This window comes from Bactrocera dorsalis, chromosome 2, assembly GCF_023373825.1.
Source record: "Bactrocera dorsalis isolate Fly_Bdor chromosome 2, ASM2337382v1, whole genome shotgun sequence".
Taxonomy (NCBI): Eukaryota; Metazoa; Arthropoda; class Insecta; order Diptera; family Tephritidae; genus Bactrocera; species Bactrocera dorsalis.
In genome coordinates, this window is record NC_064304.1 from 66,108,407 (window position 1) to 66,134,754 (window position 26,348).

The window sequence follows — 26,348 nt, forward strand, 5'->3', positions numbered from 1 at the left end:
TCCAAGGCATCTTGGTTCATCCTCCCTAAGAGTATAAATGATATATTCAAATATTCATTGAATATATCGCCGCTCAATTTGATCAATGCATTTGTGGTTAATACAAATGAGTCTAGGCACAATATTTGATTGCTAGGCTTTTTTATATTTTTAATGTAGTCGATTTAATCTTTCAACCGGTTAATTTTTTCAATACAGTCTCTTTGTATTGGCCGTCTTTGCGGATTTGGATTGCAAAGCGTCTTACAAACCAATTCGTCGAACAGATCATTCATCCTTTTGACCAGCGATTGGGTTGCTTTGGTGCATTTTTTTAAATGTTCATCGGAGCCCAACAAATTTTCTTTTAGTGCCATCTCAATTGCCGCGGTGACCGAATTGCTAAATACTTCTCTTGACACTGACATTTTTACCAAGTTTATGAGGTACACATGCGAATGCGTTAATTTAAAATTAACGTTCGCCTGGTCTATGGCATATATTTTTCGCGCAACTTTAAATGTTGTCAGCCCATCTTGCGTTTCAACGTCATACTTTAGTAACATATTGCGCATGCATTTTATCAAATGGCAATAGTCAAACATCATTTTCTGTCGTAGCGCCTAATAGATAATACGTGCCTATTGTACTGCGTTGCGTTCCGTGTCGTGAAAAACCGACCCAATGAACGAGGATTTATTGTGCCGTCACCGTTGTTCGATATAGAACTCTCGTAGTGAATAAGATTGGGTTGTTCGCGGCTGAGGCGGCATTTGAAAAAAAATCAACAAGGAAATGCGTTTGTACTTCTCGCCGAAAATGACGTAACGTCGTACGCAGTGCTATTGCCGAGTGAGTATATTATGGAATTCATGGGCGCAATATACTCAACGAAGACATTGCTGTTCGACACACTCTGTATGAAATCTTGCAAAATTGATCGGCTCATCGCAATCATGCGTCGAACTATCCAGAACAACATCAGCGGGCGGTAGCAAAGCGGGTTCTTGGCGTAGCAGATCCTGTATGCGTTTAGATTACTTTAGTGCATGAAAAATGTGCGGGTCGAATCCATGGGTCGCATTGAGTTCAGTCTTCAGTGTGCGATAAGAAGCGGGGTCGCAAGCGCTCTGGGTACTCGAATACATTGTAACTTAAGACGATGTAAGTATGGCAAAAAGAACGAGTCGCGACTGTACTAAGCAGTTAGTTTTGCTGATTTTAAGTTATGAATAAGTCAGAAACACTCATAGAAACAGTTACTCCAAAGAAAGTAATTTCTGGAGGAAATTATACAAGAAAAATTAAACATATTTCAAATTGATGTACTATTGTGACCCCCCTTTTGATGACGACCATGGCAAACGAAATAAGGACTACGAATTGAGGGCATGCACCTGGAATGTCCGGTCCCTTAATTGGGAAGGTGCCGCTGCCCAGCTGGTAGATATCCTCGTAAAGATAAAGGCTTGACATCACCGCCGTCCAAGGAATGCGATGAGCGGGAGAAGGACTGAGACGAGTAGGTCATTTACTACAGTGGCCATATAAAGGAGCGTAAGTTTGGTGTTGGATTCGTGGTGGAAGAGAGACTCTGTCGCCGAGTACTATCATTCACTCCAGAGAATGAACGTCTAGCCACAATCCGCATCAAAGCGAGGTAGAAGAAAAGAAGATTCATCAAGCTACCTGGCTGTCTCCGGATCGAAAAACTACCAACCAGATCGATCATGTTGTGATAGACGGAAGACACGTCTCCAGTGTTTTAGATGTGCGTGCGCTCCGAGTTCCTAACATCGCACGCCAACAAACACAAGGAAGGTTCGACGTCGAGAAGCTGCAATCACAACATACAGCCGAACGATTCTCTACTCGGCTTGCACTCCTGCTCTCTGAGAGCACTCGTCAACAACTCGGTATAGCGGAACTGTGGGACGGCATTTCAAACTCCTTACATACAGCTGCAACCGAAACCATTGGTTTTCGGAAAGTGCAAAAGAACAGCTGGTACGACGACGGGTGCCGTGTCGCAGCGGAGAGAAAACAGGCTGCCTACCCCACAACGTTACGATCGACCACAACACGTTCGGGATGGGATAGATACCGAGAGTTGAAGAGGGAAGCGAGACGCATTTGCAGACAGAAGAATAAAGAGGCCGAAATGCGTGAGTACGAAGAGCTTGATAAGCTGGCCAACAGGGGTAACGGTCGAAAATTCTACGAAAAAATGCGGCGGCTTACAGAAGGTTTCAAGACCGGAGCATACTCCTGTAGAACCCCCAAAGGTGATCTAGCCGATGCCCAGAGCATACCTAGATTATGGAGGGAACACTTCTCCAGCCTGCTGAATGGCAGTGAACGCATAACACCAGGAGAAGGCGAACCCGATTCCCCAATCGATGACAATAGAGCAGACGTTCCATTGCCGGACCATGAAGAAGTTCGAATAGCAATTATCCCTGTGAAGAACAACAAAGAGGTGGGCCGATGGATTTCCGGCCGAGCAATTCAAATACGGCGACGAACAACTGATAAGGAGCATGCATCAGCTGGTCGGACGAAAGCATGCCCAATGATTGTAATTTAAGTGTGCTGTGCAATCCATAAAAAAGGAGAGCCCTCAGTCTGCGCCAACTACCGTGGGATAAGCCTCTTCAACATCGCATATATTGTTCTATCGAGCGTATAGTGTGAACGATTAAAGCCTACAGTCAACAAACTGATTGGATCTTATTAGTGTGGCTTTAGGCCTGGAAAATCAACAACCGACCAGATATTGACCATACTTCAAATCATGGAAAATACTCGTGAAAAGGGCACCGACACCCACCACCTCTTCGTTGAGCGGCTTTTGACAGCACGAAAAAGAGCTGCCTTAATGACGCGATGTTTGAATTGGTATTCCCGCAATACTTATACGACTGCGTAAACTGACGTTGAGCAACACTGAAAGCTCCATCGGAATCGGGAAGGACCTCTCCGAGCCGTCCGATACCAAACGAGGCTTCAGACAAGGCGACTCTCCATAGTGCGACTTTTTCAATCTGCTCCTGGAGAAAATTATTCGAGCTGCAGAACTTAATCGAGCAGGTACAATCTATTATAAGAGTATACAGCTGCTGGCGTATGCCGTTGATATTGATATCATCGGCCTCACCACCCGCGCCGTTAGTTCTGCTTTCTCCAGACTGGACAAGGAAGCAAAACGAATGGGTCTGGCAGTGAACGAGGGCAAAACGAAATATCTCCTGTCATCAAACAAACAGTCGTCGCACTCGCGACTTGGCACTCACGTCACTGTTGACAGTCATAACTTTGAAGTTGTAGATAATTTCGTCTATTTAGGAACTAGCATTAACACCACCAACAATGTCAGCCTAGAAATCCAACGCAGGATTACTCTTGCCAACAGGTGCTACTTCGGACTGAGTAGGCAATTGAAAAGTAAAGTCCTCTCTCGACGGACAAAAGCCAAACTCTATAAGTCACTCATTATTCACGTCCTGCTATATGGTGCAGAGGCTTGGACGATGTCAACAACCGATGAGTCGACGTTGCGAGTTTTCGAGAGAAAGGTTCTGTGAAAGATTTATGGTCCTTTGCGCATTTGCCACGGCGAGTACCGCAGTCGATGAAACAATGAACTGTACGAGATATACGACGACATTGACATAGTTCAGCGAATTAAGAAACAGCAGCTACGCTGGCTAAATCATGTTGTCCGGATGGATGAAAACACTTCAGCTCTGAAAGTATTCGACGCAGTACCCACCGGGTTAGCAGAGGAAGAAGAAGACCTTCACTCCGTTGGAAAAACCAAGTGGAGAAGGACCTGGCTTCGCTTGGAATCTCCAATTAGCGCCACGTTGCGAAAAGAAGAAACTACTGGAGCGCTTTTGTTAGCCCGGCTACAATCGCGTAAGCGGTATCTACTCCAGTAAAAAAGAAGAAGAATTATTATTCAACATTAAATATTTAGTTTTATTAGTTCTATCAGTAATCTCTTGCTATATCCTCTTATCACTTTATAGTAAACTTTTTCCGCAAAGTATGAGCCATTAAAAAGCACTCCAAGGTATTCACAACCCTCCCTCTTGTTTTAATAAACACACGTGAGAAAATATAATATTTTTTTTCAATAATAAACTTTTGTTATTTATATTCACAACGGCTTTGCTATTTCATGTTTGACTCTGGCATTTAAAAATTTTGTTAATTTCTTGTATCAAGCAAGTTTAACAGAATCCCGTGAGTTGGTAATCCTAGTACAGCCACAGCTTTTTTTGCGCCAAAAAATTTCGCTCTATTAGTTTATTTTGTGAATGTGCGTTTAAAGTTGATTTCAAGCGGAAATTTAACATATTTACTAAACAGCGCAGCAAAAATGTTTGTACATATATGTATATGTATGTCCGTACAAATATTTCTTCAGTTTTGCTTTCCTTACTTTTAGTCGTTTTGGTTGCTGAAAAGATATGGCTCTGGTCAACGTCCCTTCGCGATCATATCTCTCACTTGTCTGTGAGTCTGTTTTTCACTTGCGTGGTAGCAGCGCACATTGGTTTCTGCTAGTGCATACTGCGGCTAAAAATATAAGGAGTTGTCGCAGGACAATGACATTTGGTACATAATTGTTTTTGGATTCCAATCAAGAAAAAAATGAAAAAATTTTTTAAAAAATTTTATTTTACGCCCACCTCCCATATAAGGTGAAACTTAACTTTGACCTAGAGCACTGATTTTTGGTACATAGCATTTTTATGACATTATATATGTTGGTGTTAAATTTCAATAATATCCGCCCACTTTTACGCCCACCTCCCATACAACTAAATTCTCTTTTATTAAGTCTCTTTCAGCAAATTTTGTACATCTTCGTGACATTCTGACATTGTTTTTTTCAAGGGGGGCAATTTGGGGCAGCTGAATTTTTTTTTATCGTTTAGCTGAGACTTCAGGCTTTAATTCGGTATATGTATGTCGACAGCGGTAGACAGCGCTAAAAAGATGCACCACTTTGAATTTGAAGAACATTGAAATTTTGACGTCCAAATTATGTTGTTCCACAAAATTTTTTATGCATTATTTTTTTCAATGGATTTTGATGCAAATTTTTTCTTTGATACATATTATAAATGAAAAATAATAACGAAGTTGAATTTCAATAGTTGTTTTATTGTATCAATAATTTGACTTTTGAGTAAATTTTTTGCTAATTTTGATGCTCTCTAAATTCACCAACTTTGGGTATTTCTGGACAAAAAACTAATGCAGATAGAATCCTAATACTTTGGGAAAATAATGTATAGATAGTTGGTAACAAACTGTGAAATTTTCATTCAAATCAGACAACATGAAATTTTTGAATTTCGGCCACAGATATCCCAATGTGCAGCGTCAGTTTGGTTTACCGTCTCCCTTTTATTACTTAATAGTTTCTCCCCATTTAGCGGTCGTTCAGTCGTCATCCCAATGGTGCACTGAACTCAAATAGTATGTTGCATTGAAAACTTGTAGTTGCAACCATTTAAATATCTCAAGTATTCTGTTGAAATGGGTTGGCAAGAGAAGGATTGTGTACGCGCGATCTGCAACATAAAATATAATAAAATTCAAAGTTCAATGATTTGCAATTTTTAAATTTAATATATAAATAATTAAGTAATTTATTTTTTAGCCATTTTGTTTTAACATAATATGTAATTATGATATCCATAACTTAAAACTAAGCAGATCCCTTGAATTATTTTCTAAATTAATTTAGTGCACAACATAAATAAAGTTAGCGAACGATACTACTGAGATCTTCTTTTTTTTAACATTTCTGAACATGTCAAAAACACTGCTTGAGCTAACAGTTGGTTGTCTTGAAGCTGCTTCCTGTCAGGAATAAAAGCAACATTCATACCAAATTCTGTGACCTGTCAATAAGAGTATTTCACTTTGTTACTCAAGAAGGCAATTTTAATTGCAGCAATTACTGTGATACGAGTCAACGCATATATTGACTGTCTTCGATGCAAAAATGAGGTGAGTCGCAGAGTGAGACATGAGACATTTTCAATGCTGACGCGAAATGAGGCGAAAATGATTGTTAATGACTAACATTTTTTACTTTCTTCCCAAACTGTTTTGGATTTTTATTTTATTTTTTTTTTTCAAAATACCCACAAAAGGCGAACATTGTATTTGTGGTAACCTAAAGTCGCTTTGTTGTTTAGTTTTCGCTATTGCAATGTGAATTGTATACAGAAATAATTATTGTCTACTAGTGAATACCTTGACAAAAAGGCTCACCGAGTTTGTTTAAGAAACCTCACAGATTGACTGGTATATATTTATTACTCGAAAATAATTATATTAGTTACTTAAGAGCTAGCAGACATTGAGAAGTATTCACCCAATTTGATCCATTGTAAGCACGAGGACACACTGTTATCGTAAAGACAAGCTCCCTGAATTTCATTACGAAGACCCACACATACAAAGTCAGGCAGTCAAGAAGTTCGAAAATCTATATTAGGTATATGAGGTCTAAGTGAATCTTTGACCTGATTTTCATTTCTCTTTTAGACAAGAGCTTAGTACTATGGGGAAAATAATATACGGTCCCGTTGAAGCGCGTGTTTTTGGAATATTCCTATTATTTATCATGCGAATGCTTGTTGCTGAAAACCTAGGTTGACCCTGCCTGCCCCACGCTCGCACATATGCATAATTGTGCTGACAACACATTCGTTGAAAAATTTATGAATCAAATGCCAGCCTAGAACTTGCCTACAGCTATATGATAAAATCGCATATAAGTAAGTGCTAGAGTATGTGGATAACTTTAATATGCATGGCAGCATTAGTATAAATAACCACTTAAAACAAGTGGGCGCCAGTCGTTTTAATCAGTCGCTCAAAAGCCTTACGCTTTAACCGTTTGTACAGCGAAAATTTAGAACCTCGTAAAATTTTTTATGTTAAACTCAAATTACCTTGTGTAGGCGCAACGGCGACTTTGGCATGTTCGTAAATACGAGTATGTTCGAATTTAACCCGATTGTTTGCGAAGATAAAAATAATTGCAAAATAAGTATACGCTAAGGATATTCACATGTTACTTTTAGTTATAAACTAGAGGACCCGTTCACGCTTCACTGTGGCTGATACATAGATAATGCTACTACTACCATCTATATTATTTTTATTAGTTGGATTATAATTATTAGTTAATGAAATATAGCATTTCTGTGAAGCAACTTGTGTCAGTTTACAAAAAAATGGATCATAGAGCATTTCGTGTGTTAATAAATCATTGCTTTTTGGAGGAAAATACTGTTGAATTTGAGGCGAAAGCTCTGTGCAAAGTAGGTACCTCGCAAGCCGAATTTTTGCGTCGGTGATAGAAACATTGCTCCATCATTTCCCACTGGAGTCCAATCGACAGTAATTCTAGTGGACTGCATATGATGAACCGGTTCTCAGGCGTGGAAAGACGAAAAAGGCGGCTAGAAACGTTATTACATCAGTCTTTTGGATGAAGGTGGTATAATACATACTCAATGACTGATTACTGAGCCAGTTATAATCTATTTCACTGCATATTTGGTTGCACTTCTTTTCTACTATTCCAAATACTTAGCAATTTTTTGAGGAAGAATCTGTTTAAAATTGTGCGAATATATTCAAATGATTCCTACAAACATGAATTTTGAAATTATTATTTTTTATCCAAATCGGTTCAGCCGTTCTTGAGTTATAAATGGTGTAACTAACAACAACTTTCTTTTATATATATAGATGTGAAGTTTGTTTTTATTATTATTTTTTAGTTTTTTTTTTGAAGAAATTAAATATTCAAATGATTTCTACAAACATGAATTTTGAACAAATGCTTATGATTTGAAATATAATTTTTGTATTTATGAGTTGTATTAAACTTTGACATAAAGAGATAAAAGGTATCCTATGTCCTTACCCTGGTTCTAAGCTACCTCTCCACCAATTTTCAGCCAAATCGGTTGAGCCGTTCTTGAGTTATAAATGGTGTAACTAACAACAACTTTCTTTTATATATATAGATAACGACGATTTGGTGTCGGACTTTCTGTTGCAGACAAGTACCAAAAAAGTTCCCAGCCTTATTGGCGCCACAAAGACTAAAGGACACAATTTGCGGAAGCTTAAGGTCGCCAATGAGTCAACAGACGTGACTTCACACAAATTGCTATAAGTGAATATATGACTAATTCTGTATCTATAAATGTATCCAGCAAGAAACGATTTCTTCCGGAATGTTCCTTTTGAATGAGAAAATTTATATTCTGAAAGGACGGGCTTCATTTCTAATAATAATCGCCATAAAGCAACAATAATCTCAAAGCTAAAAACAAAACAAAAGTTCGTCATCTTCTTAATGCAATATACTTCTATAGGGCGATGCTGAAATGTGGCTTTACTGATTTAAATGTAACAGGTGTTTGTTTAGACGAGGAGCTTTTCTAAACGAATCTGAGGCAAAGCTTATATCAAACCCACAAGGATCGATCAGGAAAGAGCTTTCATCAATTAGCAAAGAACAATAACAATATATTCTTGAAAAAATATTTGATGCAAATAAATCGTAGCTCCAATGTCCTCAAATCAAACACTCATTTATTTACGGCGTCTAATATTTTAGACAAGTTTGCTAAGTAATTAGATACTTTGATCTAAGGCCCCACCAGCACAAAAAATCCGCTTTAATTTGGAGTGCACGCGTCTCGGCTTATCCGATACAAGTTATTTCCCATTATTGCATTTCCAAGGTGATTTTGGTGTGACTTGGAGTAAGGAGGCTGCCGATTAGCCATTAAATGTCTGATCTCGACAAAAGCACACTAATAAAAGCAAGTGGGCTGTAAAATCGCTTGGTGGAACTTAACAGTAGTGAAAGCTAATAGTAAGTCAATATACTCATATATTCCAATGCGATAGTAAGGCCAAAAGCATTTCATAGAGAGCATGGTATGGGGCGATTAGATTTACTATTTTATATAACTTTGGAAATAGCTTCGCTGAAACGTTCTTCGCCATCCACGAACAAAGCAATTGAGTTCTCTGTTAGTGTTATAAAAATCCACTTAATCAAGGAAGATAAATGTTTTACTGCTTCAGAGTGTTGCAGTAGTGCTTCGACTAAACCCATTAAGTGTTGCTTGTAGCACTTCATTCACTCTATATCAACAATGGAAATGTGAAACAAATCCTGCTATGCAGATTTTTCACAAAATACGAGAATAGCCAAAAGTGAAATCTAAGCAATCTATAAATTAAAATTGAACAATATTACTACAGAATTGCATTCCCAGCCCATGAGATGTATTCTGCCTACCCTAATTTACCTAATACTGCAGGTTGAAACCAATAGATTTACCAAGAAACTCTTTGTAAGTCATATGATACACACAGACGAAATTTCTATTTTAATCAATCTACCATTCAAAAAACAACAAACAAACAGTAATAAAAGCAAAAATAGCTGAAGCAAGAAATCACTGCACAGCATGGTTTGTCGCTTCGTCCTCTTGAGGTCGCCGATAGTCGTTTTGGTGCACGCTATCCCTATGACAACTTTGAGCGATTTACATAAGCAGAAACATGTAACGGTTTATGGCTAGAAGGAGTGTTATGTTACTCATCATTTACAACACCACTTTCCGATTTGACCATACATTTTACTATATACATTTGAGCCACAATTTAGGGTCAAAGGATCGCGCTAAAATGCAACCATCATTCACCATAAATGTCTCGATTAGTTGAATAATTTACTTAAAAAATTTCCAAAAATTGCTCTTATTAACATTATGGGCAATAAACATAAATTCAAACCCTCCTTGTGCCTATGACCTATTGTACTACTAGTTGTAACACAAACTAAAATTTTGGTATATTTGGTTATGTAGGTGTTATGGCCTACCTTTTGTGACATATTATTAATCATAGCAACAATAACATTTTCCAAATTAATGAAGAGTAAAATAATATTATTAACAATCAAGTTATTAAGGGCTAATAGGGGGTGTAACGGGAAATTGTATATTATTGCATTTTTCCAGGATATTATAAAGTAAATGGGGACTAAGGAAATTATTGATGCGATTCAACTGATTTTAGGTATACGGACTTATCTATATCTATATCTATATATGTATATAAAAGAAAGTCGTGTTAGTTACACCATTTATAAGTCAAGAACGCCTGAACCGATTTGGTTGAAAATTGGTGGGGAGGTAGCTCCGTACTAGGGTAAGGACATAGGATACTTTTTATCTCTTTACGTTAAAATTCAATACAAATCGCAAATAAAAAAATTATTTTTCAAATCATAAGCATTTGTTAAAAATTCATGGTTGTAGAAATCATTTGAATATTTCATTTCTTCAAAAAAATGGCATTAATAAAAAACGTGGCACATACGTATGCTAATGGACAGATACTTTGCATATGATTGCAAGTGTATCTGTTGAGATTTAATTTAATTTGATTTTCTGCCGCTGCTTAAAATTATTATGTCTTATTTCAGGTTTATTGTTGTCTTATTTACGTCACATGAGATTTTACTTTTTTATTTTTCCCGCAATTGTCAGCAATAATTTTATGCGTATACATATATGACTAAGCTAATTTTCATATACATTTTCAAATTTCTAAGCAGAAAGCCAAACAACTGAAGTGTAGATATATGTAAATATGTATATCCAAATTTACTACAATACAAGCTTCCTTGATTTATTTACGAGCAAACACCTTTGTAATAATGTCCAAATCGCAACAAATTATTCGTAAAACAAAAACAAATATAATGAGTACCGTTGACTTAGAAGCAGATTTATTGCCTTTAGCTAGTCGTCAGGCTTTGCTCATTTTACATGAATTTTTTTATGAACTCTCATTACAACAAACACTACCGCTTGCTGCTTACGTTGGTGCACTACATTTATCAATTTCGTTTTATTTTTGTGATTTTCTCTTATATACGAGTATGTACCAAATGTCACAGCGCTGTTAAACCACAAGCGAACGCGGCCTGTAAAGCCACGAGTCACCGAAATATAATTAATTTCATTGTGGCCTTTTGCACATTAGATTTTCGAATAAAACGTTGCGTCCAAATGCGCTTTTCACACAGCTCGCAAACGAACTGGCGCTGTTAGAGGTTGGAAGCCAACTGATAAAAAATACTAATTCGAAGATCCTTACCGCTAGCATTTTGCTACGACTGTTGCTCTAAACACATAACGACGACAGACGACAAACGACATCTGTCAAATATTACACACGTTCTTATGGACACTTATTTTGACGACGACACGAAAACACGACTGTAGGCCGACAGTTGTCATTCTCGCTAATTCCTATTTGCCAACGACAGTAGAACGACAGTAGAATGAAGAAGAGAGATGAGGAAGAGTGGTGATGCCACTAATATGTAAAATGTAAAATTATTCACAGCTCTTACAAACTTGACGTTATTTTACAAATAAAAGCATAAAATAGCTCTATTTGTATTTACAATTGATAATTTAAAACAAAAATATATACCTATTTACTTATTTTTTGCATAAAAAATTTAACTTTGAACAAAATATTAAAATTTCATTGAAGTGCAAGGTATTAGTATGGCCACAACGAAATGGTGTACATGCAAAATGGACCGCTGCGTTGTTTTGTGTACATGTGTTGTTTTGTTTTCATTTCACTTTCGTACTCTCGTTTGTCGTTTGTCGTCTGGTCGTCGGTATGTGTTCAGTACATGTGTGTGGTTTTTCGAACATCGTTGGAGCACAGCGCAACCGCAATGAAGGTTTGATGGTGAGCTACAAATTACGCGCGAATGTGAGCGTGTTTTCGAAAATGCATCTCGCATTCGAATAAAGGATTTTTGTTTATGAATGAAAAAATATGTAACGGACACGTTTGTTATAGGTAACTTAAAAAGAGAAATATAGTCCTAGAATATATGTGAAACGCATTTATATTTCATAATAAAACAATTATAAGTTTTTAGAAATATACCATAATACAAGTATTGTTATGGGAGCCCATGTGCCAGGCAAACGTTAATGATAACACCGGTCAACAAAAAAATAATTTTTTTTTTGGGTTTCTGTTCTCATGCTTGAATTCTGATTATAGACATTGAAAAACACTTAAATATTAATATTTAGTTCTTTAAGTTGGCTGATCTACATCGATAAGTATATTATAATTTATTTCATAAATCAAAGATGGCAGCACTTTGATTAACCCGAAAGTAAACAGTATTATCATTTGTAAGAGGCACAGTAGTGAATGTTAACCTGTTTATTATAGCTGTAACAACAATATTAGTGTATTACTCAGTTAAAAAAAGGCATCAAGTTAGTGTAAAAATGATGTTGATTCATTCTGATACATAAAATATTCACTTTTAGACAGTGATTTCTTGTTATTTTACATTTATATATTATTGTTAATCACATATCTTGAATAAAAACGACTCTTCTATCTGAAAAAGTTTTCTAATTATAATCTATAGTGAAATTGTAGAAAAAATATAAAAATCAGTCCTTTCTGCTTAAAATCGAAAAATTGCTCTAATTTCTACGAAAGCAAACTTTAACCGGAAAAAAAATTTGTTACCTTATTTTTGTCATAGGAGAAACTAAAATTTAACGTGTAGATGTCAGACCCAAAAATTGTGTTGCCCGGTGTAATATCAAAACCATCACAAATTTTATGTCGCCTTTACTTTTTTTTAAAAAGGTTAATGCCTTCATATTCATTCAAACTTGATATTCCTATCTTCCCTGTTCGCATGATGAAACTGATCCCATCTGACTTTTTCCTACATATTTCCAAAAATAAAGAGAATTTTAAACAGCCATCGTGTTATAAGATATATAGAAATCGCAAAAGAGCTAAAGACTATCCCAAAAATCGAGTTTGAGCAGTATTTCGACGATTGGAAGAATCGCGGTCATTAGTTTATAACATGGAATGGAGTATTTTGTGAAGCCAAAAACATTAATATCAATAAATTTTTATTTTTTTCCAAAAGGCGAAAATTCCCTTCATCATACCATCACAACTCGCATGCAGGTGGCCAGTCACTCTAAAAAAGTAAAAAATTGGCCTCCTTAATATTTTTATAGCATCTCTTGTTTGGTGACATATGTTTTTCATTATGACGTCACTGCTGAGTTGCAAAAACTACTTAATGTTGCTTTTGAGTAGCTTTTCAGGGTTAGCAACATTTTCATTGAAACAAATTCGAAATGTGTTGACTCTTCCTTGCTCTTTTTCTCTCGCTCTCTCATTCAATTACTTAAATGGCGATCAGCTGTTTTGAAATTTCATTCATACTTCCAAACGTTCATTCGCATTGCCTTAATTACGAATACTACGAATGTTTATGCTCATACTCAGAGTAGTTATTATCGATAAACGTTACTATGTTATAAATAGTCGTTAACTTACTTTCAAGAGTAAAATTTATATCGTATATCTTTGAAATTGCAAACACCACTGAAGAGAAATATCAAAATAACGAGAAAATTATGTCGGCGTTTTCTGTCCCTATTGGTCTGCTTTTGTAGCGTCCCTATTGAATAACCCCTTATTTTGTTGTCAAAACTTTATTCCCTCACACTGATCAAAATCGGGGGCATAACGTGGTTTTGGACAAATGGTTTTCAATGAAACAATTTTGCTTTGGTGTTAGTCTTTTTGACTACCAATACTTCATTTATATTCACTTTAATTTGTCATTTCATAAGGAACAAAATTACTCTGCAATAATGTTTGCCGGCGGCGTCCAGTATTCAGTTAACATAATCGCTCAGCAGAGTCGGTAATTTGAGTAAACATCTTTCGATTTCGCACCACTATAACTCTAATGCGTAATGCAGATACGTGTGGAAGAATATCCGAATGAACCCATACGTCAATGGGTGCAACAATTATAAAATCGGAAAGGTCTTGTAAACAACGGTTAACAAAGACAAACTCATGCAAGTATTGAAGACGATCGACCATCCGGCGCGTGACTCGTTCGTTTAGTGAGCCTAAAACGAGACGGCCACCGATCCCAATTTTCATAAGATATTTTTTTTAATGGTGACGCTCACTTTTGTAGAGTGGATAAGTTAGTAAAAATAACTTTCGCATTTCAAGTGCTTTTGATACTCTAAGAGTCATTGTCTGGTATGCTCAATGAGCAGAGGGAGTAAAAATTAATGCCTGTCATAGTATTACAGTCAATTTGGAACGCTATGGAGCCACGACTTGCCAATGACTTGTTCCAAATCAAATGGATTGCCATACAGCTAAAGGAGCCATCTACTAATTGAAGGAAACTTTTGAGAAAGGGAAAAATATCGGGCCTCTCGAATGAAATTTGTTCAAGCAAGCAGCGGAGGTCACTTGATCGAAATCAGTTTCAAAATATAATGCCAACCCTTTAACTATATAATTAAACTAAACTCTTTTCCATAACATTTATTTATTAGTATTATTTCCGCATGAAAATAGAATGCCTAAAAAACTCCTGCACAAAATTTTACACTCTCACGCGCAGAAAAAAATGCTGAAGATATTAGGTCTGGACAGTAAGAAATCAAAAATAGTAGAATTTCACATCAGCCAAGAAGGGTTAACTATATTTCATTTCAGAAATCATTGATTTCACAGTAGTTTCGTTGTTGCCTTGGTATCCCTTCGAATAAGAAAAAAAGTTTACGCAAGTTCATGAAAGGTATACTGAATTAGATTTAAACTGGCGCTTAAAGCGTATTGGCAATCAATGACAACACCGAAACTGAAGCGGTTATTTTTCATTAATAGTTTGTGGAATTCAGTGGAAGAAATTCTGAGAAAACCTTGAGTCAGTGGTCAACAGTGCAAATTAAGCGGATTTATTTTATTATGGCAAAGCCAACTTTTTCCATTGTAGCAAAGGGGTGGTGAACAAGTTTTATACTTATATTTCTTATACTTATTTTGGTTTTATTATATGAAATATTAACCGTTTCATTTTGCTATTTCGATCGATTTTCAGATCTTTTTCGCTGAATCGCTGGCGGCGAAGACTTTATAATTCATTTATTCGGGCGGATGAAAATAACTTGCGAAAGGCATAAAAGTAAAACGAATTGGAGAAAATGTTTATTGTCAGTAAAAAACCGTTTTTCTAAGCTAAACTTTTTTAAAACAACACAAGAAACAGCGGGTGTTTGTTTGCATAACACTAGAAATTAATCTAGGATTTATGGCTGCACGGTAGTTACAGAAAGTTATAAAAATAAGCGCTACATGACTCTTACCATATATCCCACAAAAAATTTTGAAATTCGTCTTTGTATGCTCTAAAGTAGAGAATATTAACAAATAACGAATATTAATTTAAGTCCTCAAACAAAAGTACATAAACTAAACAGCGGATCTTAATGACATACAGTTACCCCAACAATATACATAAAATCGTACGTATAGAAGGAGAAGTGGTCATCCCCGCATGATTCGAACCAAATCCGACATAAAAACTTTTAGCAACGCATTCGCAGAAATCTGCTTAGAGCACACAAAACTTAAGGGGTTATATATATGTATGTAGTTAGAGAAAATTTTTAAATTTATTGATCCACAAATTTGCAAACATATTATGGTATCTTTTAACTGTAATTTACTCGTAGCTCTTTAATTATTACTCGTACTTACTCATTCGACAGTTTAAAGACTCCTCAATGATATTTATAAATGTTTTATACCCTGAACAAGGTATATTCAATTTCATACGATATATTTTTTTACACATAAATGTAAGAGTATACGGAAATTTTTCGAGTACAAGTAACTTAGCTTCTTTATATAACGCTGCACACACATATGTATATACATATATATGTATATTCGTGATGACATAAAATACACAAAGAATTTATTTGTAAATTTACCATCACAATATTATAACCAAGAGTTAAGCCGTATTTCATAATTAAGAAAGCTATTTTGTTTCAAAAAATATATCGAATAAGTGACTCGATAAATTCCGTCGAGAAGCTCAATTTTCTTGTTTTTTCAATTTCGCTACAATTGTGGCACTACGTCAGCTATAATGCTTTGCATATTCTCTTTCAAAGTTTCTAACATCCTGTGCTTACCTGCGTAGATAAGCATCTTATTATAACCACATAAAAGCAGGCCACGCCATAGTATTACGACGCAAGATAAGCGCTCATTAAAAGCTTGCTTGCTCCAATAAATTGGTTCATCCGTTCACTGTATGATATGTTGCGGCGTCGTGTTTGAAAGGTCGTCCACATCAACTTCCTCCAACATAAGTGCGAACAAGTAAGGAAGTGCTAAGTTCGGATGCAACCGAACATTTTATACTCTTGCAACTTGCAAGAATCAAAGCCAGGGGAATACCTTAAGGTGTAAAACCAATCATAAAGAGTAAAGTCAGCCGATTGTTCGAGACATGGGATTTCACTAATCCAATTTTTACACCGGCTCCTATAAAGCCATGCCATACCATCCTGGCGGCAAATTTTTACGTTTCTGGCACATTTTTATCGCGCTTTTAGTAGTTTTAAACAGTACCGTTATATGAGAAGTAGGCCTGGTTGTGATCCGATTTCAATCATTTTCACAGTGTCGGTAGAAGTTCTCATAAGATTTGTACTCAGAATTGGTTGTAGTAGCTTAAGTGGTCTAGGAGAAGCTCCTTTCTACTGCGATCCTCTGTACAAATTACAGCTTTATACATTAATTTAGTGCTTAGTTATGGAACGTTATATCTTTTTGGTTAATGGAGATTTGTGGTCGTGGTAGTGGTCCCATTACGCGCATCTACGAGCTCTTTTTTTTGTACTAAGGAACCCACATACCAAGTATCATCGAGCTATCTCAATTTTTACTCAAGTTACAGCTTGCTCGTACGGACGGACAGTCAATTGGATTTCAATTTTTCCAGTAATCCTGATCCTTTATATATACATACATAATCCTTTATCAATCTCGTTTAGTTTTAGGTGAAACGTACAACCGTTAGGTGCACAAAACTATATGTAATACCCTCTAGCTCAACTGGTTGCAAAAGTATAAAAATTAATAAAACTAAGAAAGAAAACAATCGAAATAAAAAAAAAACAAAAACTAAATGTGAAAAATTAAAAAAGAAAATTGTAATTGAAAACATGATTTTCTTTCTCTTATTTATTTGAAACCATACAATATTTTTAGCTTTATAATTGCTGTTTTTGTGAATCTTCAGTGTTTCACTGAGCTCTGAGCTTTATTTTATCTTTGTTTGTGCTGTTCTAAGTAACTGTCTTCAATTCTACATAAAAATTTAAAGTTATTTCGATCACTTTTATTTTCATTTTTCACCTTTCTATTATTATCGCAACTGTGATTGTTATAATAGCACTCTTAAGTTTTGTGTCCGTCACCACGCTCTTAAGAGAGTAGTTGCTCTCTTGCTCTCTTACATATTTTTCGTTAAATTAAAGAGCATATTACATATCTATGCAAATACATATTTATTACACCAGTAGTCGTCGATCCGGTAGTTTCAACCGATTTTAGAATGTGTCTCATATTACGGATTCCTAACTTTCAGTTCAAGCGCGTTTAGCACCATCCCCTGCTTCTAAAATAATTATTTTTGTATGAAAATAGTAAAGTTTTATATTATTTTTATAAGATAATTTATTTTAAAAGAATTTGTTAAATCGAAATACGGATCAATAATTACATTATTTATTCACATCGATGACAGCAAGGATTCAGGAACAACAAAACCGTTAAACACATCACTTCTGGGTAATGAGCACCTTTCTACCCAACAGGAATTTTCTTCATCAAAGACTAATACATATGTCTTGTCAGCAGATATAGTCTTGCCACCAATAACCCATAGTTTATTGTCTAGTGATACGCAAGCCATAGCTTTATAATCACCGGCAAGTTGCACACAGTACGTCTGCGAAATGCTTTCAAACATAGTATTCAGTTTGACATCAAACGACAACTGTGACCATGTGTCTTGCTGAGGATCGTAGCGTTCAGCACCGCTAAAGCTTAAAACATAGATGTGACCTTTATGCACAGTTACCTGTAATATAAAAAATAGCAATAAACGTTTTATTTAATTTTAATAGAGTTAAAAGGACGACGAAATAAATCAGTGACTATTTTCAATGAGACAATTTCGGTCCTTTTTATTGACGCGTAGTTACTTTTGCTGGTTTTGAAAACTTTGGGGAAGGCTGCAGCAAATAAATTTTAATATCCTAGACAGAATACGAATTCCGATTACGTACATCCGTCTTTAGTAAAAGAAATCCAAAGAGGCGAATGTTAATATTTAAACACTTAAGTAGCCTTGTGATATACCGCTCTTCCTCATTCTACCAAATCATGACTTGATGAACGTCCTACTAATATTAATAATTATATTTTAATCTAACTTACACCAGGTAAACGGTGACATATTTCCATATCCGCGCAAGGCGTCCAAGTATTCGAATCCGGATTATAGCATTCGACGGAATTTCTATTGCTACTATAACCGCACATTTTGTAAATTTTACCATTTAATGTGACTGCAACTGCGAAAGATCGTCCCACAATTAACCTGTTCACTAACTTCCAACCATCGGAAGTCGTATATCTGGAAATAAGCAAAAGAAATGCAAAAGAATGCATATACATATATAAACTGAAGCGTCAAAAGTAGCATTTCGTCACGTTGCATAGTCTATTAAACAAACTTATAATTATTCAAATTAAGTCGTTGACAATGTGCAAGTGTTGAGTTTCCTAAAGTCTGATTCAATCAGATTATAACATTTAACTGAATTCCCCCCTCTTTTCATGGCGAAGTACCTTATTTTGTTTATTATCCATACTACCCTAACACATCTAGTATAAAGTTCTTTCACCATTAAGCTTAAAGTTAACCTGAAATTGGTAAAGCTCACAATCGCCATCGTTAGGTAATTCGTTACAGATTTATATATATTCACCTTTCCACCGACGACAAAGGATTATTACCATCAAAACCACCAATCGCGTATATTTTATAATCTAATTCGACAACAGAGTGCCCCTATCGTGCTTGGATCATGGGAGGTAAATTTTTCCATGTCTTAATTTGTATATTCCAGCTGCGGACGACGTTAAGTATGACACGATTTTCATAACCGCCAATAAATAATAAATTATCATCTTTTAAAATAGTTCTGTGCCCTCCGTAACCGATTTCTATACTCGCACATTCCCGCCACTTATCCTCCGCTTTGCTATATCGCAGCAGCTTGGGACTCAGCTATTCCAAAAATATTGTAAGTACATTAATTTAATATTATCATTTTTGAATATAAGCCACAGTGTACGTTTACCTCTGAGCAAAGCGCTAAGATTGTTTTCTCACTACAATTTGTAGCACTAATCCCACGTGGTTCTGTAAATCGCATATTTATCATTGGCCGTGCTGTAGGCTCTCTGATCCACGATAACGCTCTGAGGGCCAGTAGCTCACATCCAGGTAACGGCAGTATATGTGTCATCAGAAAATACACATCGAATTGGGTAAGACGGAGACAAGCTATTAAAAGTGGCAGTTGCTCTTGACGCGCAGGAACATCGTGATTGTACCAGCGTTGTATGGCATCGTAGGCATCTTCCTCACGGCTTATATTTAAATTGTCAGATAGAAGAAGATGTTGCAATTTTTCTACATCAAAATTCAAAAACTCATCGCTTCGGCTGATCTAGTATTATTAGAAACAAAATTTAAATTACACAAGTACTTAGACTCACCTTCATGAAGTTCTGTGTTTCGTATTCGATGATTTTCTGCCTAAGACCTTCACATTGCGTTTCACGCTCCAGCCTATAAGCACATTGTAAAGTGATTTCATCGATATGTCTCATGAGGTAGTCCACAATATGGTTTTTGGCATCGTCCAATTGAAAAACGATTGCCGCATTTAGCATGGCAGCGACTTTGTTAGCGGTAATGAGGGTCTGTCCGGTGTAACAAAAGGTTATTAGACGCTCAAAAATATCGCTATCGATATCATTTATCTCTATGACTGGATTGCCATTGAAAAGGTTCTCGAAGTAAGGACTCGCTGCTGCGAGCAGCAAACGATGCGCGGGTACACTGAAAAAAAATTATAAATATTAATCTGTACAATTTTATGTAAGCTGAGGACAAAGTAATCCTTACAGAGCCGTTGGGTTTGAAAATTTAAATGTTACATCGATCAGAGACTGCTCGTCGTACAAAATTCATTTACTTACCTTCTTGTACGAACACGAACGGCATGCGTCTTTCAATCGTTTTTTTATTACCCTTTTTGCAATTTTCTATTGTCACTATTGACAATTATGTTTTCTCCTTGGCACTCATTCAAATAAATCAAGAAATGAAACAAACTTTTTTCATCGCATTTAGGTAAACAAAACATAACCCGAAAATGTGCGTTGGTGTTAGTGTATAGAGAAAAAATGTTTAGTTATATTGGAATTTTTGTCACAGGCAGGTAGACGTGGTTGGCAGCGATAGCATTCAACAGACAATAACACAACATTTACTAAGGATAAGATGTTTGCATATGATAACCCATGGGTTCTTAAAATAAAAAAATACATTTTAGCAACTGTTTGTTAATGTACGCACATTAAAACAATCCCAAGGTCATACAACATAGGTCCAAACAATGGCTAATATACATACATATAAACATACGCATATATTTAGTTATTTAGCAGATTTTGAGAAATAGTATATAAGGCTTCCAAATTTAAAAATAAACTCAGAATGAAAGATTTCTGACTTGACGAAAGACTGTTTGAATTCCCCCCACCAGAGGTAAGGTTTGAGAAATCTTTGTTGAGTTCAAACGGTGCTGGTGTTTGTACTATGTGCGGACAGCTGTCAGTCACTGATCCGACGCAGATTTAGTGTACACAAGAGAAATTGGAAGGAAACTTCCAGGTGCATTTACTTCTTTGAAATATTTTAATCAATATTGTAACTTTTTTATTACAGAAGGTTAAGTAACTAGCAATGGCCACGAGTTCTTCCCAAACACTTGCTCTTCAGAGAAACTCCAGTGAGCAGAACCGTTTCATGGAGAAATTAATGACGAAAATATTTAATTTCTACGACGAGCAGTCTCTGATCGATGTGACATTCAAAGTTTCAAATCCAACGGCTCTGTAAGTATTACTTTGTCCTCAGCTTACATAAAATTATTTAAATAATTATTTCTAATTTTTTTCCAGTGTACCTGCGCATCGATTGATGCTCTCAGCAGCGAGTCCTTACTTCGAGAACCTTTTCAATGGCGATCAAGGCACTAATCCAGTCATCGAGATAAATGATATCGATAGCGATATTTTTGAGCGTCTAATAACGTTTTGTTACACCGAACAGGTCCTCATTACCGTTAACAATCTCGCTGCCATGCTAAATGCGGCAATCGTTTTGCAATTGGACGATGCCAGAAACCGTATTGTAGACTATCTCATGACACATATCGATGAATACACTTTGCAGGGCGCTTATACGCTGGAGCGTGAAATGAAATGTGAACATCTTAAGCAGAAAATTATTGAATACGAAACACAGAATATCATGGAGGTGAGTCTAAATACACACGTAATGTCTGACAATAACGGTACTTGTTTAATCTAAATATTGTTTCTAATAATACTAGATCAGCCGAAGCGATGAGTTTTTGAATTTTGATGTAGAAAAATTGCAACGTATCTTGGTATCTGACAATTTGAATATAACCCGTGAGGAAGATGCCTACGATGCCATACAACGCTGGTACAATTACGATGTTCCTGCTCGTCAAGAGCAACTGTCACTTTTAATAGCTTGTCTCCGGCTTACCCAATTCAATGTGGCATTTCTGTTGACACACATACAGCCGTTACCTGGATGTGAGCTACTGGCCTTCAAGGCGTTATCGTGGATCAGAGTGCCTAAAGCACGGCCAATGATAAATATGCGATTTACGGAACCACGTGGGATCAGTGCTACAAACTGTGGTGAGAAAACAATCCTAGCGCTTTGCTCAGATACCTCAGAGGTAAACGCACACTGTGACTTATATTCAAAAGTGATAATATTAAATTAATATACTTACAATATTTTTGGAATAGATGAATCCCAAGCTGCTGCAATATAACAAAACTGATGATAAGTGGGAAGAATATGCGAGTATAAAAGTTGAGTACGGATGGTATAGAACTATTTTAAAGGATGAGAATTTATTATTTATTGGCGGTGGTAAAAGTGATGCCACACTTAACGTCGTCCGCAGCTGGAATATTCGAAATAAGACATGGAAAAATTTACCCGGCATGAGCAAAGCGAGATTTGCACACTGCGTTGTCGAATTAGATAATACAATCTACGCGATTGGTGGTTTTGATGGTAATAATGATTTGTCGTCGGTGGAAAGGTGAATATATATGAATTATCTAACGATGTCGATTGTGAGCTTTACCAATTTCTTAAGCTTAATGGTTGAAAGAACTTTAGACTAGATGTGTTAGGGTAGTATGGATAATAAACAAAATAAGGTACTTCGAGATGTAAGAAGATGGGAATTCAGTGAAATGTTATGATCTGATTGAATCTAACTTTAGAAAACTCTAACATTTTGACATGGTCAACGATTAATTTAGAATAATTTTAATTGTTTATTAGCAGACTATGAAAAGTGGCGAAATGACGCTTCAGTTTATTAATATACATACATTCTTCTTCATTGCTTTTGTTTGTTTCCAGATATACGACTTCCGATGGTTGGGAGTTCATGAACAGCTTAAATGTTGGACGATCTTACGCCAGTGCCGTGACATTAAATGGTAAAATTTACATAATGTGCGGTTTTGATGGCAACGAGCGATTAAACTCCGTTGAATGCTACAATCCGATTTCGAATACTTGGACTTCTTGCGCGGATATGCAAATGTGTCACAATTTACCTGGTGTAAGTTAGATTAAAATATATTATTAATATATGTAAGTAGAACGTTCATCAAGTCATAGTTTGGTAGAATGAGAAAGAGTCGAAGACAACTTGGACCATGCATTTCTTTTACTAAAAACGGATGTACGTAATCGGAATTCGTATTCGGTCTAGATTTTTCAAATTTATTTGTGAAATGCTTACTGCCGCTATAATACGAGATTCCATTTGATTTTCACCGCTGCAGCCTTCCCCAAAGTTTTCAAACAATCAGAAGTAACTCCGCTTCAATGACCGAAATTGTCTAGTTGAAAATAGTTACTGATTTATTTAGTCGCTTTTTTAATTCTATTAAAATTAAATAAAACGTTTATTGCTATTTTTTATATTACAGGTAGCTGCACATAAAGGTCATATTTATGTTTTGGGCCGTGAACAGTACACACTTTTTGAACGATAACGATCCTCAGCAAGACACGTGGTCACAGGTAAATATTATATTGAGTTTATTTTCGCCTATCGCTTGATGTTAAACTGAATATTCTTGAAAACTTTTCGCAGATTTGCTCTTTGGAATTTGGCGGTGGATATATATCTTGCGTATCACTAGACAATAAACTTTGGGCTATTGGTGGCATGTCTAAATCTTTTGACAAGTCATGTGTATCAGTCTTTGATGAAGAAAATTCCTGTTGGATAGAAAGGTGCTCATTACCCGAAAGCGAAGTGCGTAACTGTTTTGTTGTGTCTGCGCCCTTACTGTCGTCGATGTGAATAAATAATGTAATTATTGTTCCGTTTTTCGATTTAACAAATTATTTTATAATAAATTTACTTATAAAAATAATATAAAACTTCACTATTGCCATACAAAAATAATTATTTTGGAAGCGGGGGGTGGTGCTAAAGGTGCTTGAACTGAAAGTTGGGAATCCGTTATATAAGACTCATTCTAAAACCGGTTGAAACCACCAGTTTGACGACAACTGTTGTAATAAATATGTATTTGCATTGATATGTATATTTGCACTTGATCTATAAGAGCATGTTATATCTTTGAATTTACGAAAAATATGTAAGAGAGCAAGAGAGGAACAGCTCTCTTAAGAGCGTGGTGGTGGACACAAAAATTAATAGTGCTCTTGTAACAATCACAGATGCGACAATAATAGAAAGGTGAAAAAATAACATTAAATGAGAATAAAACTCTTCGAAATAATTTTTTTTATGTAGAACTAGCGGGCCCGGTGCCTGCTTCGCACGGCAAAACAAAATAAGAAAAGAAACACAATTGTTTTTAATAAAGTTGGTTTTGTTCCCTATTATTCAACTTTTAATTCTAGTTTCTTACAATCTTAGAGTATGTATCACTTAAACTATCTTAGAGCTCTTTCGTAGAAACATTTTTGGTTTTGCCATGAGTTGTTGTGTAGATAAAGAGAACTGAAGGCTTGCCAACACGTGAGCACGAAACACATAACTGGCCGTGTGAAAAGCAAGGAATTCTGTGGAATTGATTTAGAATACTAAATCAATTCCACAGAATTCCAACGATTGCCCGTGCGCTTTATTTATTGTAATAGTAAATGCAAGAAGTCCTGGAAATTGTAGTCTTTTGAATTCAAAAGGTAAATCTGATGGAATCATTGGAATGCGTGGAATCAATACATCTTGACCTTTAAACTTCCCCATTAAAATTGTTGCTTCGATCAAATTGTTTATGACCTTTTTAACCGCTAATCTTGGTTGATTTATATTTCGAAGCATACTAATGGGAGCACCCACTTTCAATTGTAAACGATGAGGTGGAAATCCGGGTAAATCTAAGGAATTCAAAAATTCTGTCGGATAATTAACAGCGTCGTCTTGATTCGTAACCGTGCCAACTGATTGATATGTTACAACCACGCCAGGAACATGGGTTAAAATGTCTGCATTCGTTTGACCAACGTCTTTATTTTTAGCGGCCAGTCTAGCTCTTTCAGCCAACCAATTATGATTGCGATAATTTTCTGCAATATTTGGAAAAAAATGACAGCAATTCTCTTTTGTCGGCGAAATATTACAAAAGTTATCTGTTAAAGTGATTAAGCCAGTTTCACGATCACCAGCAAGTTGACCATTGCCTATTGCCAACAGTTGCCTTGAAAATGTGTCGGCCGATGGATCGTTTTGAATTTGTACTCGCACATTTGTAGTCAAATTGAGTATTTTACATGTCTCCATAAATAAGATGACTTTAAACATGATTTTAATTCATCTGCTGGTGTTGAACGGGTTGGGGGGGGGGGGGGGTGGGGGACTCGACTGTGGTTTTGGTATCCAGACGAATGCCGGGATACCTTACTAAACCACATCGAAGACGAGGCATTCGCATCCAGCCCTAGGATAAACGGGCTACTACTCCGGGAAGACCCCGAAGCACACCATTGGCGGCGTAGGGCTCCTGGAGTAGAGAAATACCGCACTCACCCTCTACCATACAACCCCCCAACTCGCACATTACGGCATAAGAGCCCTGACAGTTGAGCTGGATAATTCCCCCCCATCAGTGTCTGGCGAGGGCACGCTCAACAATGCCACAATAGATAGGGCGGACAGCTGACATCATCAGATGCCCAGCTGGTTTACCCTTAAACTCACAGTTAAGGCAATAGGGTGCATTCACGCAACCGGTTATGTCAGTACACAAAAATGCACAAAAATGTGTACTCGCACAAAATCACTCGCGGTCACTAACCCACGCTACCCACGATCGTACAATCAATTTCACTAAACCGCTACGCACACGCGAGAGGCAATAACGGTGCCAGCTAAACTGCGTAAACAAACGGCCGCACAAAAGAAAATCGAAAAAATCACCGAAAAAACACTTGGAAAAAATCGCAACGATGCGCACGCACGTCTATCTGCCTCGACAGTCAACTAACGAATGACGACACTCTGGACAGTCGTAACTATGAAGTTGTAGATAATTTCGTCTACTTAGGAACCAGTATTAACGCCACCAACAACGTCAGCCTGGAAATCCAATGCAGGATAACTTTTGCCAGCAGGTGCTACTTCGCACTAAGTAGGCAATTGAGAAGCAAAGTCCTCTCTCGACAAACAAAACCCAAACTCTATAAGTCACTCATAATTCCCGTCCTGCTATATGGTGCAGAGGCCTGGACGATGTCAACAACAGATGAGTCGACGTTGCGAGTTTTCGAGAGAAAAGTTCTGCGAAAGATTTATGGTCCTTTGCGCGTTGGCCACGGCGAATATCGCATTCGATGGAACGATGAGCTGTACGAGATATACGACGACATTGACATAGTTCAGCGAATTAAAAGACAGCGGCTACGCTGGCTA

At 36.5% G+C, this 26,348-nt stretch overlaps 1 protein-coding gene, 1 long non-coding RNA gene and 1 pseudogene across 4 annotated transcripts in view; 2 read left to right on the top strand and 1 right to left on the bottom strand.

Moving 5' to 3' along the window:
- LOC105233304 (uncharacterized) overlaps positions 1 to 26,348 on the top strand; it is a 1,563,509-nt gene that overhangs the window by 750,784 nt on the left and 786,377 nt on the right. The window lies entirely within an intron of this gene.
- Positions 17,603 to 19,035, bottom strand: LOC105227444 (kelch-like protein 18). The gene is made up of 2 exons (XM_049450285.1): positions 18,469 to 19,035; positions 17,603 to 18,109 (listed from the first exon to the last, which is right to left on the bottom strand). Exons 1-2 carry the CDS (start codon positions 18,706 to 18,708, stop codon positions 17,759 to 17,761), a joined length of 591 nt encoding a protein of 196 aa, XP_049306242.1. The 5' UTR covers positions 18,709 to 19,035; the 3' UTR covers positions 17,603 to 17,758.
- On the top strand, positions 21,061 to 23,871 carry LOC105232857 (kelch-like protein 7; annotated as a pseudogene).